The 16,402-nt window shown below is 47.5% G+C and overlaps 1 protein-coding gene across 1 annotated transcript; it reads left to right on the forward strand.

Moving 5' to 3' along the window:
- Positions 1-1,765: 1,765 nt before the first annotated feature.
- On the forward strand, positions 1,766-12,947 carry tent4a (terminal nucleotidyltransferase 4A; the record flags this gene model as incomplete). Its single annotated transcript, XM_080516403.1, has 13 exons — positions 1,766-2,538; positions 6,250-6,373; positions 7,850-7,896; positions 8,013-8,133; positions 8,210-8,317; positions 9,910-10,038; positions 10,168-10,381; positions 10,701-10,827; positions 10,913-11,016; positions 11,103-11,284; positions 11,499-11,657; positions 11,741-11,914; positions 12,727-12,947. 13 exons carry the CDS (start codon positions 1,766-1,768, stop codon positions 12,877-12,879), a joined length of 2,415 nt encoding a protein of 804 aa, XP_080372529.1. The 3' UTR covers positions 12,880-12,947.
- Positions 12,948-16,402: the final 3,455 nt, after the last annotated feature.

Raw genomic sequence — 16,402 nt, forward strand, 5'->3', positions numbered from 1 at the left:
GGCCACAGGTCATGAACGTGGCCCTCGGCGGTATTTCAGATGTGCTGCTGACGACACAATGGGGTTTCCAATCGCTGGTCCATGGTTAAGAAGTAAGTGTGTCACCAACATGTGCCGATATTGTAATATAAACCTGAACAATATGAAAACATGTTGTTCCAACAGAAAATGATTTAAATAGGAAATAAAAGTGTGAAAATTCACAAATCGTGTACCGCTGACTAATTAAAAAATTATAAATTCATTAGCAGCCCTGATTATTTCCTACCAGGGAAGCTCCAGGGCAAAGGTCAGAGGCACAAAAATCGAGAAAATGAGATCAAAGATGAGGTCAGTGACCTCTTTCTCTTCTGAAACACTCCTGCTGGGAACTGCAGATCCACACAAGAGGGGAGAAAAAAAAAATAAAAACAACATGGCCCAGTTATAGCTCGGTTGATTTGGGGCAGGAGAAAGAGCACTATTATTGGGAAGAGCAAATGTCAAAGCACTGCAGTCTAAAACTATTCAAAGCCCACAAGTGCTATTAATAGACACATACGGGTCATTTTAAATAAAATTATTCTTATGAAAACATTGTTATTTCGATTGTACATGGGAACATTATAGAGATCTTGTAAAATGAGATAAGAAAAATCAACAACACTTGAAGGTTTGACAGAAAACAATTTTATTTTTGTCTGGAAAACTGCATATGTAAAGACAGGACAGGACTGCCTTCTCTCAAACAATGTGCGAGAAAAATATTCCAACGTGCAGCATTAATAAATACATACGAAATGCCTGATATTTATTGAAACAAGGGATAATATCTTATTCGATACAGTTATCTGCCATTCCTGTACATTAAATGCCTTGCCTCATATTTAGGGAAATGTGTATAAAATGAATCTAGATTTAATAATCAAACCACAGAAAAGTGCTATTAGATTAACAAATAATCCTGGGGTTTTATTCAGTCATTGTGTATGCAACAATAGTGAAAATATTTGATCGGGTTTAAGAACAAAAGCTTTCATGACTGTATTGAAGAGTTTTTTTAAGGTGACAGAAGGCTAAAATAACGTAAGATTAGGAAAGTAAAGTGAGAATGTAGATGTGGGTTTTTTTCCCCTCAGAGTTATTCTCTCAGTGATCAACTTAAATGTCGCAGCTCGCTGTAAACCTTCAAAAAATATGTAAAATACGAATAATGGCAGTGGTCTTCTGACAATCGGGATGCTGCAGGTTCGATTCCTCTTTGAGCAAGACACAGAACCCTAAACTGCTCCTAGTGGATGGATGGAAAAGTGCTATATAAGTGAAATAAAACGAACTGTTCATTCATCATTTTGTGGGGCGGGGGATCTTTAGGTTTCTTTTTCTTTTCCTTTTCCTAATTTGTTGCTAAATTAAACATCCATCAAATAGAAATGAAGGAGTGATGAAGGAGTGGGTGGATGAGGAGGGGTGGGAAGCCGGTACAGGGGCTCCTCGCAGTGCGCATGCGCGTGGATTTGAAGCGAATACGCCATATTGAATTCCCGTAGGAATCAGTTAGCATTTTTTTTTTTCCCAGCTAGCGGTGTTCCGGGGGCCACTTTTATCAATGGTCCTAATTCGGTCCAGCGACCTAACTCGTCCCTTTTCGTAACCCCGGACGGCGAAGCGGGCCTCGAGCGGTGCAGGGTGCGGCGCGGACTCGCCACGGGCTCGGTACTTGTTAGAAGAGGGGGTGGAGGGGGGGTGGGGGGGGGGAGGTGGTTTTGCCAGAGAGAGAAGTTGAATGGATCCGAGGGTGGCTTGGATTCAGCCGGAACAGAAAGGACCTGCGAACGCCTTATGGATGCACGTCTGGGAGACCTCTCAGGGAGTACGGACGCTGTCCGCTCAGCAGCAGCTCCACAATCAGAACCACAACCAGCGCGTGAGCTACGCCGCGTTGGATGTTTTGAAAAACGCGGCGGCCGCGGTGGCATCGGCCAGCGTCGGGAATGGCAGCATCCATCACGGCATCAACGGCGCCGCGGTCCCCCAGCTGGGGATAGCGCTCACCAACGGCAACGCACACGGCTCCTTCCCCGCGGTGCCCGGCGGCGAGAGGAAGCTCTTGTCCCGGAAGACGGGAGCCGTCTCCCCGCCGTCTCCGCAGGAGCCCGTGTCGGACAGTTCCCCCGCCGGGTGCTCGCTGGAGAGGACTATGGGTGGGAGTGACGCGGGCAACATGAATAAGAACGCCGGGGGTGCCAACCTGCTCTTCAGCCTGAGCGACACCGTGGACAACAACGTCAACCTGTACCACCACAGCCATCATCACCACCACCATCACCACCACCATCATCATCACCACCTCCAGCAGCTCTGCGTGAAGCGCCACCAGCTCCAGCCCTCCTCCGCGCCGGCGAGCCACACACACAGCCACCACCCGGGCCGGAGGAAAAGCGACAACAAGGCGAGCACTTATGGGATGAACTACCTGCTTTCAAACTGCACCAACGGGAACTACCCGAGCTCCTGGACGCCCTGGAAGACGAGGAAGTACAACCCCGGAGTGCTCGGGTGAGTGGATGTGCACCATCACCGCCTTTCAAGGGTTAAAAAGTTGAGTAACGTCCGCGAGTTACGGCTGTTCGGACGAAAGGACAGGAGCGTCGGTGTCATTTCCAGTGTTGAGTGCATGCCAAATACAGTAGTGTTGGATTTCCAGCGTACACTTTGGAGGGAAACATGTTTATTTTATTGCCTTTAAGAAAAGGGAAAAAAAAAAAACCCCAAGGGGTGGTGTTTTGGATGAAGTGGTTCCCATGTTAACTTGTGGCCAACTTCCTTTTCTGCCAGTTGCAGCAGGTGTTAAAATACGACTCACATAAAGCACGACGCCTCAACAGTTTATTGTAAATGCGGTTGAATGGCAGGTCAGCTACGAATTTCTGTCGGGCTTTTTTTTTTAACCACCTGCAAGCAGCACGGAGCGCTGAAGGAACTGTCACCAGTTAACTGGGAAACCAGTTAATCCGAAACACCGCGATGGAGCTGCAGGAAGACAGCGATGGACGGCCTGTACTAAAACACATTTTCCTCTCTTAACAGCACAAACTCAACAAATTTGAAAAACGTGCCCATTTAAATAAATGTGTAGAGTCTCGGATGGATTTAAACCTTTTTTTTTTTTAATGTGCGGGGTGATTTATCTAGGTTTACACCGGATGTGCAGCTTTCAAACGTACTCCGTTGGTGGGCATGACTGGGAAGGCTAACGTGGCTAACGCTGATTTAATGTTCCAAAATTACACAGACCACGTTCTTTCAATATTATATCACTCTAAATGCAATACCCACGGGTATTTTCCTTCTTTATCTAACAATTTGAGGTGCCTTTGTCTCAAGTAATGTGTAAATGAAACTTGACTTTGCTGCACTGTTAAATTAGCATAAAACTTTAGATTATTGTCAATCTGTATATAAATCATAATAAGGATATAATTGCTCTGTTTACTCATTCCAAATCACTCTGTTTTCCAGTTTTTTTTAATTTAATATACTGTATCTATAAAACATGCAGGGTGTGTCTAATTCTACCTAAAGTCTCTTTAATAAAAGGTTTACCGCGGATTAACTTCATTGTGTAACTTTTATTTGGTTTTATTTAGTAGCCGTTTTATGAAACATCTGTGGACGTTTTGTACAATTGTAGCCCCCTCGGATTATTAACTGTATAACTAGAGTAATTCTAATTCTCATTCCTTCCTGAGATTGACTAAATCCTTTTCTTGAAATCAAATCACTTCATCAAACCTCATATTCAGGATTGTAACCCTTTAACTGCTAGTTGGGTGATCATGAGAGGCTTACATGTCAAGTGTTATCATACAATTTAATCTCTTCATGGCCAAAATCACCCCTCTGACCTCCATTAAAACAGTGTTTCTGCAGTCTGCACCAATGACTTCTAATTTTGAAGACAGTGAGATTTTACATTTTATGCCCGTCGTATTCAACCTTCTCCAGGTTGCATGAAATCCCGGAATATTTGCCAAGGATTAACAGACTAATCCATCTCGTTAAAAAGGTTGTTGGTTTTGGTCAAATATATCTTTGCTGTTTTTGCATGGCACCAAATCGTCCTAGAAAAATGAGGCATTTTTATGTACTTGGCCATTGGAAGTGGACCACAAAAGTCGCCTCGCCATCAAAGCTCCATTGTTTTTAAGAGGGTGAATTGACACATTCTTTTTTTGTCCCCCTGAATTCAAGTTTTGGCTTGTGCACTTCACTACTGTTGTTGGTTTGCCTCCAGGGGAGATCTTTAATGCTCCACGAGGGAATCCAATTGCACTTTAAAATTGAAGCAACAAAGCAGTAAATGCATAATTAAACCGATTTGGTGTGAAAAATGTGTGCGGAACAGACAACTGATAATAGATTGCTGCTGTGAGGCAAACTGATTTATTCAGTGCTGCGTTTCCAAAGTTGTCAAAGTGTTTTGTGACTGTGGGGGTCTCCTACAATCACTTGCGGAGTTTTCACCAAATCGTGGCCACACAGGCCGACTGCATGTCCTCCAGGCCTCAGGTAATTAATTGTGACAGTCCCTCTGTTCTATATTTCACACTGACATCATGGCATGCATTCCTCTGAACATGAATGGCCACGGGGTTTGAACAGACTTCCACTGTTCGAGGGCACTTGACTGGTGCGTAATGTTTGCTATATGTGTGTACACCTCTCTTGCTGTCAAACACACACACATACACAAAAAAAGCAGATAACAGTCAGCCTGAGCCTCTTGTGAATGATCAGTGTTTTTATTGCCTGTCTTCACAATCTGCCCCAAACCTCAGGTGTGTGTGTGTGTACTCATATTTTCCCCTGAAGAAGCTGTTTTCACAGAAGATAAGAACATTTCTGCTAAGCCCTCCTTGACCTCGCAGTGAACGCTCTACATCTGGCGAGCCTTGCAGTTACATAAAGGGCTATCATTACAGTTGCCGTTGTGCACAGGGCCAACTTTAGGATATACATATAGGCTTAGATTGTCATGCCTCTGATGGTATACTTGTCTGTGGGTGAAAATACTTATAGCATCACGCAGCACAACTTTGCTTGAACATCACCGTGCATTTAAAACTCGTACAGTCCAATGACGCGTTATATGTGTTGCGTTGCTCTCTTACCTATAGCGGGGGTGTGAACACACTTTGGTTCAGGGCCCACATGAAGTCCAATTTCATCCCGGGCCAGGATTTGGTCCACGGGCCTCGTGTTTGACAACTCTGGGCTATGGGATGTAGAAACTGCAAAGTGTAATCTTCTACAGTCGATTTGTCTCGGGGGATGAAGTGCTGAAGCCTAGAAATATCCTTCAAACCAAAGTCACGCAAGAGGATTTTATTATGGTATAGTTAAACTGGCTTGAATGCATTTGGCTCTTGATGCCGAGTCTGTCTGGAACGATGCAAGTACTTTTTCTGTTCGCTGGAAGTGAGTCCAGTTCAACCTTTAGTAAAGTTTCAGTCAGAATGTCAGTGGGTATATAGTGCAAGTATATGAAGTCTCTAAATTAAGAGAAAAAAAAAGAGCAGTTGTGAAACAATGGCCGCTTGTCTTCTAATGATGGAGAAATTCACTCGCTGCAAAGTGCAACCTCACAATTATGTCAGCGGCTTGGAGCCGAAAGATGAACGCTTTCCCCGTTGGAGGTTTATTAGACTTTTCAGCCCACGTTCTCGTCATCAGTTTTATCTGTTACCCGGTCAATTAAGAGATCGCTCTAACTTTTATTTGCTCAAAGTTGCTTTGGACTGAGTTATGGAGTTTAACGATAACATGCAGACGCACACAGGGAGTTGGGCAGAATGGGCGGATGAGGGCATATGACCAAAGACGACCTGTAGTAAAGTTGTGACGGTGTCAGACATGTGGGTTTTCCGGGGCTACACCAGCTGTACGTCGTCTATATGCAGCTCCCAGTGCTTTCAGGAAGAAACGGGAAAAAAAACACGAGGCATTTATGGAAAGAGAATTTGGATGTGGTCCAGCTGCAGTTTACAGCCATTTGGAATCCGTAAACGTATGCCGTGGGGATTTGTTTGTACAAACTTCTCTCAAGTGCACATGCTACACTCGCAGCCATTGGTTCTTCTGCACGTCGCTAAAGATAACAAGAGGGGATTCCAGAGTTCAGCTCGTGCTGCTCACGCACTGGGTTTAACAGCGGGACATGTTTCATCAGTGTCTGCATGCTGATAATGATTTCTGGCTCTTGGACAGACTCCACGAAGAGGTGATGGACTTCTACAACTTCATGTCTCCTCGGCCGGAGGAGGCCGCCATGAGGAAGGAGGTGGTCAACCGGATAGAGACGATCATCAAGGAGCTGTGGCCCACTGCAGATGTAAGACACAAGCACTCAAACACTTTTTTTTTTTTCTCGTCACGTGATCTTGATTTATTCTTTATTGTATCATATGGTTTTGTTTCTCTTTTACCATTCTCTTAATGGTTAACAAGTTGAACAAGTGCAATTAGATCATTTTTCAGGAATGACTTTTGAAGCCGCATACAAGTCAAATTTTGCCCAAACATATTGGCATATTGTGTAAAATCAGCCCAGTATGAGATCAAAATTCACTCAACTTATTATACAAGTCCCTCATTCTTCCATATCTGAGTTATGGTGTGGAATTATAGGGAAATAATTCTAAAACAAACTCTGATCCTATTTATTTTCTTCAGAAACGTCCATTCGTCTCATAAATCAAGCTGATTATTTTGCTCCAACAAGTCCTCTTATTTGCCATATCAAAGGTGCTAGAAATACACGATGTGGTCTACTTTAACACAGGGGCATGTTTTTGTGTCAAATATACTTTTGAGATCCTTCAATATCAATGATGTTGGGGGGGAAAAAAGTCTCAGTTTTGTGGAGGAGTTGTTTGTCTCCCCCCCCTCCTCCCATCCCCCTCCTCCCATCCCCCTCCAGCCAAGTCGTTATCAGCTTAATGCAAAGTTAGAAGCCGCAGAGTCCCAGCTTGTGGCTCCACCTTTTCACATTGGAATGACTTTGAGGCGGCCTGCTGTGAGCCTTACCCCCTCCCCCCCCCCCCCCCGCTGAGCCCGGGAGGACAGCTGGAGTCAGGGGACGTGCGAGAGGACTCTGCCTTTTGTCCTCTGGAGCAACAGCAGGGCTCCTACAGGTTGTTAGTCAGGTGTGACTTCACGGGGGGGAGGGGGGGTTGTTTTTAACTGAGACCAGCGACTGTTGGCTTCGGAGCCGACGACTCGCGGGCCGGTACAAATGATGACGGAGGCGCTCGTGGCTCTCGGCTGGGAAAAGTGCGGCGGGGGCCGGGTGGGTGTGATGCCACTCCGCATTACTTAAATCATGTAAAACACACACACGGCGGTGATCTGTTGGCTGCCAGTCTTGCCCCCTCGCCCCGCTGTGTGAGCCACACTGTCAGGTAGATGGATGAAGTCTGTGATTTGTACCAGCCTCCCTTTTCATTCCAGCCTATCAATCCTGGCCTGTCCTCATGCGCCGGCCTCGCCGTCTTTACCAGACGGAAAGGGAAAGAACTGCACTCGGCTTCCTTCTGGAGAGCTTTTCCTCGCAGCTTCCTCCCTTTTCCCCTCCCTGAGCCATTGTATACTTTATTTGGCAGCGTGCTCAACTTGGCGGTGTTTACTGTTTTTGAAGTGGAATCCGGAAATACCTCGCTCATGACAGTGTGCAAACATTCAAACTGGGATATATACACGTCGTCACTGCCAATGGTTTTTTTTTTCTTTTTTTCCTTTTCTTTTCCTATACTTGTTCAGAAAGTGATCAGAGAAGCTGTGACACAAACCTTCAACATTGTGTTTCCAGGTCCAGATATTTGGCAGCTTCAGCACCGGGCTGTACCTCCCAACTAGGTAAGACCCAGCCGTTCTAAATAGACGATTTTCCTTTTATGGAGTGTTCTTTCTTTTTTCTTTTTTCTTGCTTGGCGGCGGTTTAGTGACGTTTGAACTTTTATTTCGGCCCTCAGTGACATTGACCTGGTGGTGTTTGGGAAATGGGACCGTCCCCCACTACAAGAGCTCGAACAAGCGCTCCGCAAGCATAACGTGGCGGAACCCTTCTCCATCAAAGTGCTGGACAAAGCTACAGTAAGTGACGCGTGGCGTTGGGACGCACCCAGAAATCGTCTTTTCCGATGGTGACGTGCCGGCGGTGTCTTCCCAGGTGCCAATCATCAAGCTGACGGACGAGGAGACCGAGGTGAAGGTGGACATCAGTTTTAACGTGGAGACCGGCGTGAAGGCAGCCAGCTTCATAAAAGACTACGTGAAGGTGAGACGGGCCTTCAGGCCTGCGGGTCGCGTTAATCCCCAGAGTCCGACAAGGAGGCTGCACAGAGAGAAGTACCCGGCTGCAGTGTGCATTAGAAGGAAACACGCGAGACGATGGAAGAGAAGCGAAAAGGTCACGTAGGCGCATTTAAATAAAAAACCACCGGAGAAGTCGCATAATTACCATTTTACAGCGGAATCTAAATGCAGAGCTTTGGAAAGTCCCTCGTGGAGTCGGGCCGGGCCAGCACTTTGAAGCATTACATTTGAACTTGGATCTCGTACCGCCTCATCTCGTTTCCAATGCGAAGCTGGAACCGACGCCAGCGGCGGCGTAATCCCGACTCAGCTGGACTCCACTCCACACGGCTGAAGGTGGACGTCTGCCCGCCCCTCAGTCACGCCTGGCGGGGAGAATCCCCAGCTGCTCCAGCGAGCCGCCGACCGTCGCACCTTTTTGTCAATTGTTGTTGTTGTCGTCGTTTGGAAATGCGTGTCACGGCTCGAACGCCCGATGTCGACAGCCGATGCCGCTCCAGTGCAGTCTTGTCATTGAAAAGGTCACCTGGAAGTCAACTGTGGTATGTCGGGTTCACGTGCAGCTGAAAATGAACGTGCCTCCAGGCTCCAGGGTGATTTATTTACCCCCACATATCCTCAGTCCAGTGGCAGTACTTTTAAGCAGTCCAGAAACTTCAGCGGTGACGTCTGATCGGACGACGTATCGTATTTTACCCGCTACGTTGCAGCCGTGTGCTGATTGCGTTTCTTCATTTATCCTCATTTGTGCTTTGGACTGCAGTTTTGTCACAATGAAGCCGTGTGCAGTGTAGTAAAGCATCAAAAGGAAGTTGAACCTCCGTCATAGTCACAGTCCTTCAAACAAAGACGACTTTGCTTTTATGACATTGTGACTGTATGACTTTGATCTTGTTTGTTACATTATCCAACATCCACCTTCGCCTAGAAACCCGTGTGATCGATAACACATTTGACGATTCAGCGGTGTCACATCTACACATCCAATAATGAGATTGAATCATTTCGGTTTGGGCTCATGAAGTTGCACGGTTCGGAGAAACGACTCTGCACAAGAAGACGACCGAACAGGCCGGAGCAACATTTCCACTGAAACTGCAACCCAGACTGCAGATGGATGAGATAAATCCTCTGGGCAAATTGCAGCAGAGGCCGCCACCTCCTCCCTCGCAAGATTTATTTGTAGTGAAATATAGAATGTCTGCCTACTGGTTTGTTAGTCAAGTGGTGGTTTTAGATGGACTCCTATTTAAAAAGAGACACTAATCGCCTTCGAATCAAGCAAGTTGTTCATCCAGCCTTAATCATGTTGTGATTCCTAACACTTTTTTTTTTGGGGGGGGGGGGTAGGACGTTTTCATCTCCCAAGTCACTTAATCCCGTTCATCTCATCTGTTGTTGAGATGAACGTAGCTCCAATCAATTCATCCTCGGCCCTCGCCTCTTCAGGATTCTCCCCTTGTGCTCTTGTTCTTTTATTTCTGCTTTGTCCACGGTTTCCCGGCGTCGGGTCTTTCTCACTGCCCTTTCGCCTCTGCTCTTGTCTGCATTCAGAAGTACCCGGTGCTGCCTTACCTGATCTTTGTCCTGAAGCAGTTCCTGCTGCAGAGGGACCTCAACGAGGTCTTCACGGGGGGCATCAGCTCGTACAGCCTCATCCTCATGGTCATCAGCTTCCTGCAGGTACAGGAGCACACGTCGCACGCGGGAAAACCTTTGAAAACTTGTGTTATATATATATATATATATATAAAAATTTTGATAACGGACATCAGTTGACACCAGCAGCGCTCCTGTCCTCTTCTTCTTCAGCTGCATCCTCGCATCGACGCCCGCAACCCCAGCGAGAACCTGGGCGTGCTGCTGATCGAGTTTTTCGAATTGTACGGCCGCCATTTCAACTACTTGAAAACGGGGATCCGCATCAAAAATGGAGGCGCGTACGCCGCCAAAGAGGAGATAATGAAGGCCATGACCAACGGATACAGGCCGTCCATGCTCTGCATAGAGGACCCGCTGCTCCCAGGTGAGTGTCGCATCAATTTACAGCCATTAAAGTTGATATTTATTTCTTTTTTTAAATGCATAGAAGCTTGAATAAAGTAGTTAAACTTGGAATTGTTTTACCTTTTTAAAATGTTAAAACTGTAAGAGTCCTCGTATATTGAAGCATTATGTTTTAGCACCACCTGGTGGCGAAGTTCAGATTTACACGAGCAATTAAAAATTGCTGCAGTTTTCCACCTGCACACATTAATGGTTTGATTTTTAGTTTTGGAAACGAGCAGATTTGACATATTTTTTTCCAGCGTTGCATCTTACAATGGCCTTGTGTCTTCCCGTAGGCAATGACGTGGGGCGGGGTTCCTACGGCGCCATGCACGTCAAGCAGGTGTTCGACTACGCCTACACCGTCCTGGGTCACGCCGTGTCGCCGCTGGCCCGGTCGTATCCCAACAAAGACTGCGAGAGGTGCGCGTTCAGCCGGAGTGGCGGCGGGAGCGGCGGCGGGATCAGAGCGACGGCGTCTAAATTGAATCTGTTTTTGCGTCCGCAGCACGCTGGGGAGGATAATCAGGCTGACGCAGGAGGTGATCGACTACAGGGAGTGGATCATTAAGAAGTGGGGGGGCAGGGATATGACGCGGACGGACAACCGAGGTAAAAACGGTCAGGCGGTTGTTGCTTGAGCAGCTTTCTGAGGCGCCCCTCTTGTCGCTGACCACTCGTCGTCTCTCCCCCCGCAGCGTCTCCGCCGAAGGAGCCGGCGTCGGAGCGGGAGCCCTGCGTGCTGGGCGGCGGCGGCGGGTCCGAGGAGCAGCAGAGGGACTCGGTGTCTCCCCACAGCGCCGACTCTCCCATGTCCATCTCCAGCCCTCAGCAGCACTCGTCGGCCTCGTCGGTGTCCTCGCTGTCGGGATCTGACAACGTAAGAACGTCACGACCACGGGTCTGCCGCGGCCCCGCCGGCCTCCGTGCTACCCTCCGCACGCCGGGTCAGAACATCCTGGTTATGAGCGCTTCCTGCAGAGCCTCTGTTGTTTTCTGTCGTTTGGATCTAAATGCATGCTCGGGTGGAAAAGGCGGCGAGAGCCACGGCCGCCGTCTTCAAGCCTCGCTCACGCCCTTCTCTGATCTGCCAGGACTCGGACTCCACGCTGTCGTGTCCGCTCCCGCCGCTCACCCTGCCGGCGTACCCGTCCTTCCCGCACCTCGGCCTGGCTCTGCCCCCGGTCCTCAACATGGGCACGGGGAAGCCCGGCATGGGAGGACACCACCTGCTGCTCCCCCCAGGCTCACAGGTGAGGCGGCGCCCGCGGCGAGACAGGTTGACGCGTAAATGACTTGGCACTGTGACTGACCGCCGCCCGTGTTCGTCCCTCAGGCTCGCGTCTCACTGCCCGGTGGTCTAGCCATGCCCTCTATACCTGGCAGACAGGTGTGTATAGACACCGGGCTCCCCCCCTTCTTCCACATGCCCCCCCCAGCCCATGCTCATGCCCCCGCCCCCTCCAGCCCCCAGCCTCCGCCCAGCCCCCACTCCAGCCACACACACAAGGTAGGCGCCGGACGCCGCGAACGCACTCGCATGCACGACCGAGGCCGCCCCCGCCGCTCACACACCGGAGCTCGACTTTACACACTGTTGTCATGTGAGGAATAAGAAAAAAAAAAAGGAGGAGGAGGCAGAAACAACCTCACAATCGTTCTTCATGTTTCACATACAATGTTAACAAGTTAGTATGTTGAGGCAAATGTAAATAAAAACCAAAGTAGGTCAAAGCGAGCAGCATGTCACACTGGGGAAAGAGCATTTATAGTTTACTTTTAAAGAAATGCACAAGTAGACAGTCTTCGTTAAAGTACTCGTATTGACGATCCATGAAAGTCCTGGCAGAGGAAAGTTACTCACATTTATCAACAGGCTTTACAAGATGCGTTTACGGCATGCAAAGTGATAAAAACCCCATTACGTCCATATTGTTTAGGTTAACGCTGAGATGATTACAGTATTTTGTGCAGCCACTTTCATCACCAGTTTATTTTTATTGATCTTTTTTTTTTTTTCTCTCTCCAGCCAAACATTTACAAAGTAGTGGTGTTAGACGCATAAATAGTAGTTGTTTGTCTCCCCGACCATGTGAGAAGGGAAAGAGACCGCATCAATAAATAAAGATGGTTAGAAGTTATTTCACCTTTAGAGCTGCTGTAAAGCCTTTTTACTTTTACTTTAACCAGTCAAATATGGAAGCGAGTCATATATATATCAGATTTCTCAGTTTCGGTCTGTTCTCAATCAGTTTCTGCATTCTAAGTTTTTCTTGTGATATCCTCATCTCTCCCCCGCCGCCACTCGTCTTTCCTCTCCAGAACGGCGCCAAGTTCAACGTGAAGGGCTTCCACAACCCGCCGCTGGTCAACAACGCCGTCCTGGCAACGCGCGGACACACGCACACGCAGTACCACCGCAACACCTGGAGGCGCAGGAAAAGGGACAGCCTGCCGGTCAGCCTCAGCAGATAGAAACCACTCCTCCTCCTCCTCCTCCTCCTCTTCCTCGTCCGGATCTTCCTTCGTCTTGAACGAGGACCCAACAGGGCAGGCCGACCTGGAGCCAGAGACCAGCAGCCATCACTCTGGAGCCGCCACCATCTTCCTCCTCCTCCTCCTCCTCCTCCTCCTCCCTCTACCGTTCCATTTCTGCATGCCTTTACTTCACTGGGTGTTTATTCCCCCCCGTTGTTTTTCAGTATTATGTTCACCTCAGTGTTGTTCTCCCTCGTCAGTCCGGCGCTCCATCATCACCGCTTTTGTTTTGGGTCTCGGTGACGACAGCATTACCAAGTTCACTTGACCTCGTTCTGACCGCCGGCTGCCAAGCCGCCGCCGGTCACGTAAAAATTTCTTACAAGTTTACATACTTAAGAACAAAACTTCTTTTAAAAAAAAATTTAAAAAACGAAACAAAAAATTTGTGCAATAATGTTTAGGTAATTTTTTTTTTCTTATTTGAAAGTAAATGCTTATTTAATTTTGCGCGTGTGTATATGTAAAGGCATTTTATACTGTTTTATTTTTATAGTTTTTAATTTTGTTTACCTTTCCCCCGGGCAGCATCTCCTGTGTTGTGTGTGTGTGTGTGTGTGCGCGTGTGTGTCTGTGTGTGTGTGTGTTGAGTTTGACCCCAGTTGGAAGGCCTGCTCTTCCCTCCTCCTCCTCCTCCTCCTCCTCCTCCTCCTCCTCCTCCTCCTCTATTGTCCCTCGTTTAACGTGTTGCTGAAAGCGATCAGGACCGGATGAGTGGAGGGATTCAAACCGCCACCCAGAGATATGAGGGGAGAGGACACACACTTCAGTAGTGTGTGTGTGCGCGTGCGTGCGTGTGTGTGTTCGTGTTCGTGCCCCTCGTGGGTGATGCTCTGTCCTCTCACGGTAGTTGTCAGAGGAGTTCGGCTCCAGGGAACGCGTTCTGCTCGTTTCTCTATCACTACGCGTCATTGGAAGGTCGAGAAGGAAACAGACTAACTGACTTGAATTAGATTTTTATTTTTTTTTATTTAAATTTTTTGAAGAAAAGGGCACTGACTCGAGGTGAGAGCAGTTTGTGTGTTGACTCTGCGGAAGGTGGGAGTGGAGGCGTGACCCCCGGTCAGCTCTCACCCACAGCTGTAAATCAGTGCTGACCAACACTTTAGATGCTCAGCGATAAGTGTTTCTCTCTCTCTCTCTCTCTCTCTCTCTCTCCCCCCCTCCCCCCCCTCCTCTCTCTCACCCCAGACAAATGAGAAGGAGGGGGGTGGGTCTTCCTGAACCAAGGACCCTAAGCGAAAGGGAATTTATATTTTGATTCCATTTCGGAATCTCGTGTATATTTGATTGCCAGGTACTTCCGCTAATTGTTTGCAATGCCTTTCTTTGTGTTTACTTGGAGCGTGTGTACGGCGTGTCACACACACACACACACACACACACGCAGACAGGACTGTCGGAGGCTGTGACTCGCCCTCAACACTACACACGCTGGTGTTATTACTATGCAAGTGGATTCTTCTAATTATCGTGTCATCTGTATTTTTTTTTTTTTTTTTTTTTTTTTATTCCGTTGGAGGAAGGGGGAGGAAGCGGGGCTTATTTTTCCACTTGTTGGAGTAGCTATAATGTCACCCCCCCACCCCGTCATCATCCTCCAAGCCCCCCCTTGTATTTGTATGAAGGCCCGGATATGTTTCAAAGTCTAGTTTTCTACACCCATCAGTCATAAGGAATGAGGGGGAGTTAATGTCAGTGGTTGGGTCTGTGTTAGTGTGTGACATAGTGAAATGTGTGTGAGAAAAGTATCCCGACTCATGACTTTATTTTTTATTCCCCCCCCCTAAAGCAGATGACCTGACGGCTCATAAGCGAGTGTTGCACCCAGAGAGCGACTTGCACTCTGCGGCAGCTGCACTTCCAAAGGGTCTGCTGAAAAATTCACCTTTTTTTTTTTTTTTAAATTGGCTCATTTAGTATTGTTACACTTCTTTTTTTTTTTTCTTTTTTTTATTTCCTTTCAGATGTGGCAACTCTGATCTGTCAGTCCAAACTGCAGCCGGGGCGGGGGGGTCGCCGGCAAAGCAGATTATGAGATCTTCACCTCCAAGTCTGAAATCCATTTCACGTTTTAATGATCTGAGCAAAAACAAAATCCCAATTAAATCACTGACTCTTCACGTGCTGTCCTACATTTCACCCCGCAGATGAAAAATAATTCCCCTCCCATGAATCAAGTTGTTTAAAAGCAGGCCCACTATAAATTGGAAAACAATTTGGATGTATTGGATCAGCCTTTTTTTTTTTTTTTTAGCAATTAGAACCAGCGCAGACGGACTGGATGGTGAATTGCTGGTGGGGACGTCGTTGGCTGGATTAGAGTTGCCCGCATCATCACAGCAAAAACACTGACATGCAGTATCTCCAGAAGTCTGTATGGATTAAAACAAATCTCCGTGCGCCTCGGCGGTCCAGAGCCGCCAGCTTCTGGAAACGCGAGCGCGGCCAAGCGGCGTGGGTCCAGGAGGGAAGCCGCTCGGACCGCCGAGGTCTCGGGCGTACGCGTGTACACGTAGATGCAATGTAACACTGCCCCCATTGCAACACAATGAGGGATTTTAAAACTGGCGGCTGCCGTCTAAGGTGAGACGGCCGCCGCCACCGTGTCCTGGTCCATTCATGTGAGCAGTGGCCCCCTCAGAATGGACACCGAGCTACCAGTGGCCAGAGGGAACCACAGCAGCTTTTTTTTTGACATTTTTATGTAAATATATTATTTTCTATTTTATTTTTTAATAAACATTTTAAAACTGCCAGTCCGTGTGTGGTTTAAATTTTTATTTTTATTATTTTCACTCCAGTAATAACTGTTTAGACAGTGACTATATCAATTTTGATATTGGCGACTCGGGGCCTTCTAGATCCTAGAAGGCCCCGAGTCGCCAATATCAAAATTGAAGGCCGAGCGTGACATCGGCGTATTCAAGCCCTCTGATTGGATGGTCAGAAAGTTCACTATCCATCTGTAGCAAGCTGCGTGGACAAAAATATAGTTGTGTTCATTTGATAGCGGTTTCATCAACCTACGATGACTAAAGTGGAAGATAAAGACATTTGGTTGCAGATTTATTGTCAAAACAATTTTCAAGACTGCCTTTTCTGACAGGTCATTGAACGCACCACAGCACTCAAGCCCACGGAGCTGCTGTCTCTTCTGCAGCTGCAGCAGCAGAAGAGATGTGAACTTGGATCTTTTTTCATTCGTAAAGGTATTTATTCCGGCTACACGAGTATCCATCTGTGATGCAACTTTTTAATACTGCGTTGCTGCAGTAACGTGGTTTTTGTAGCCATAGAAAAGGTATTGAGAGGTGGATTGACTCAGACCAGCTCTAGTGAAGGCCTGGGCCTGTAATGCACGGCCCGCCACTGACGTGTACCAAAGTAACTCCTCTAAAGTTGCATTGCTTTCACTTCAAGCAACTCACCTTTGAACATAGTTTTTTTTTTAACCCTT

Source organism: Blennius ocellaris (assembly GCF_963422515.1).
Source record: "Blennius ocellaris genome assembly, chromosome: 20".
In the NCBI taxonomy this organism is placed as follows: domain Eukaryota; kingdom Metazoa; phylum Chordata; class Actinopteri; order Blenniiformes; family Blenniidae; genus Blennius; species Blennius ocellaris.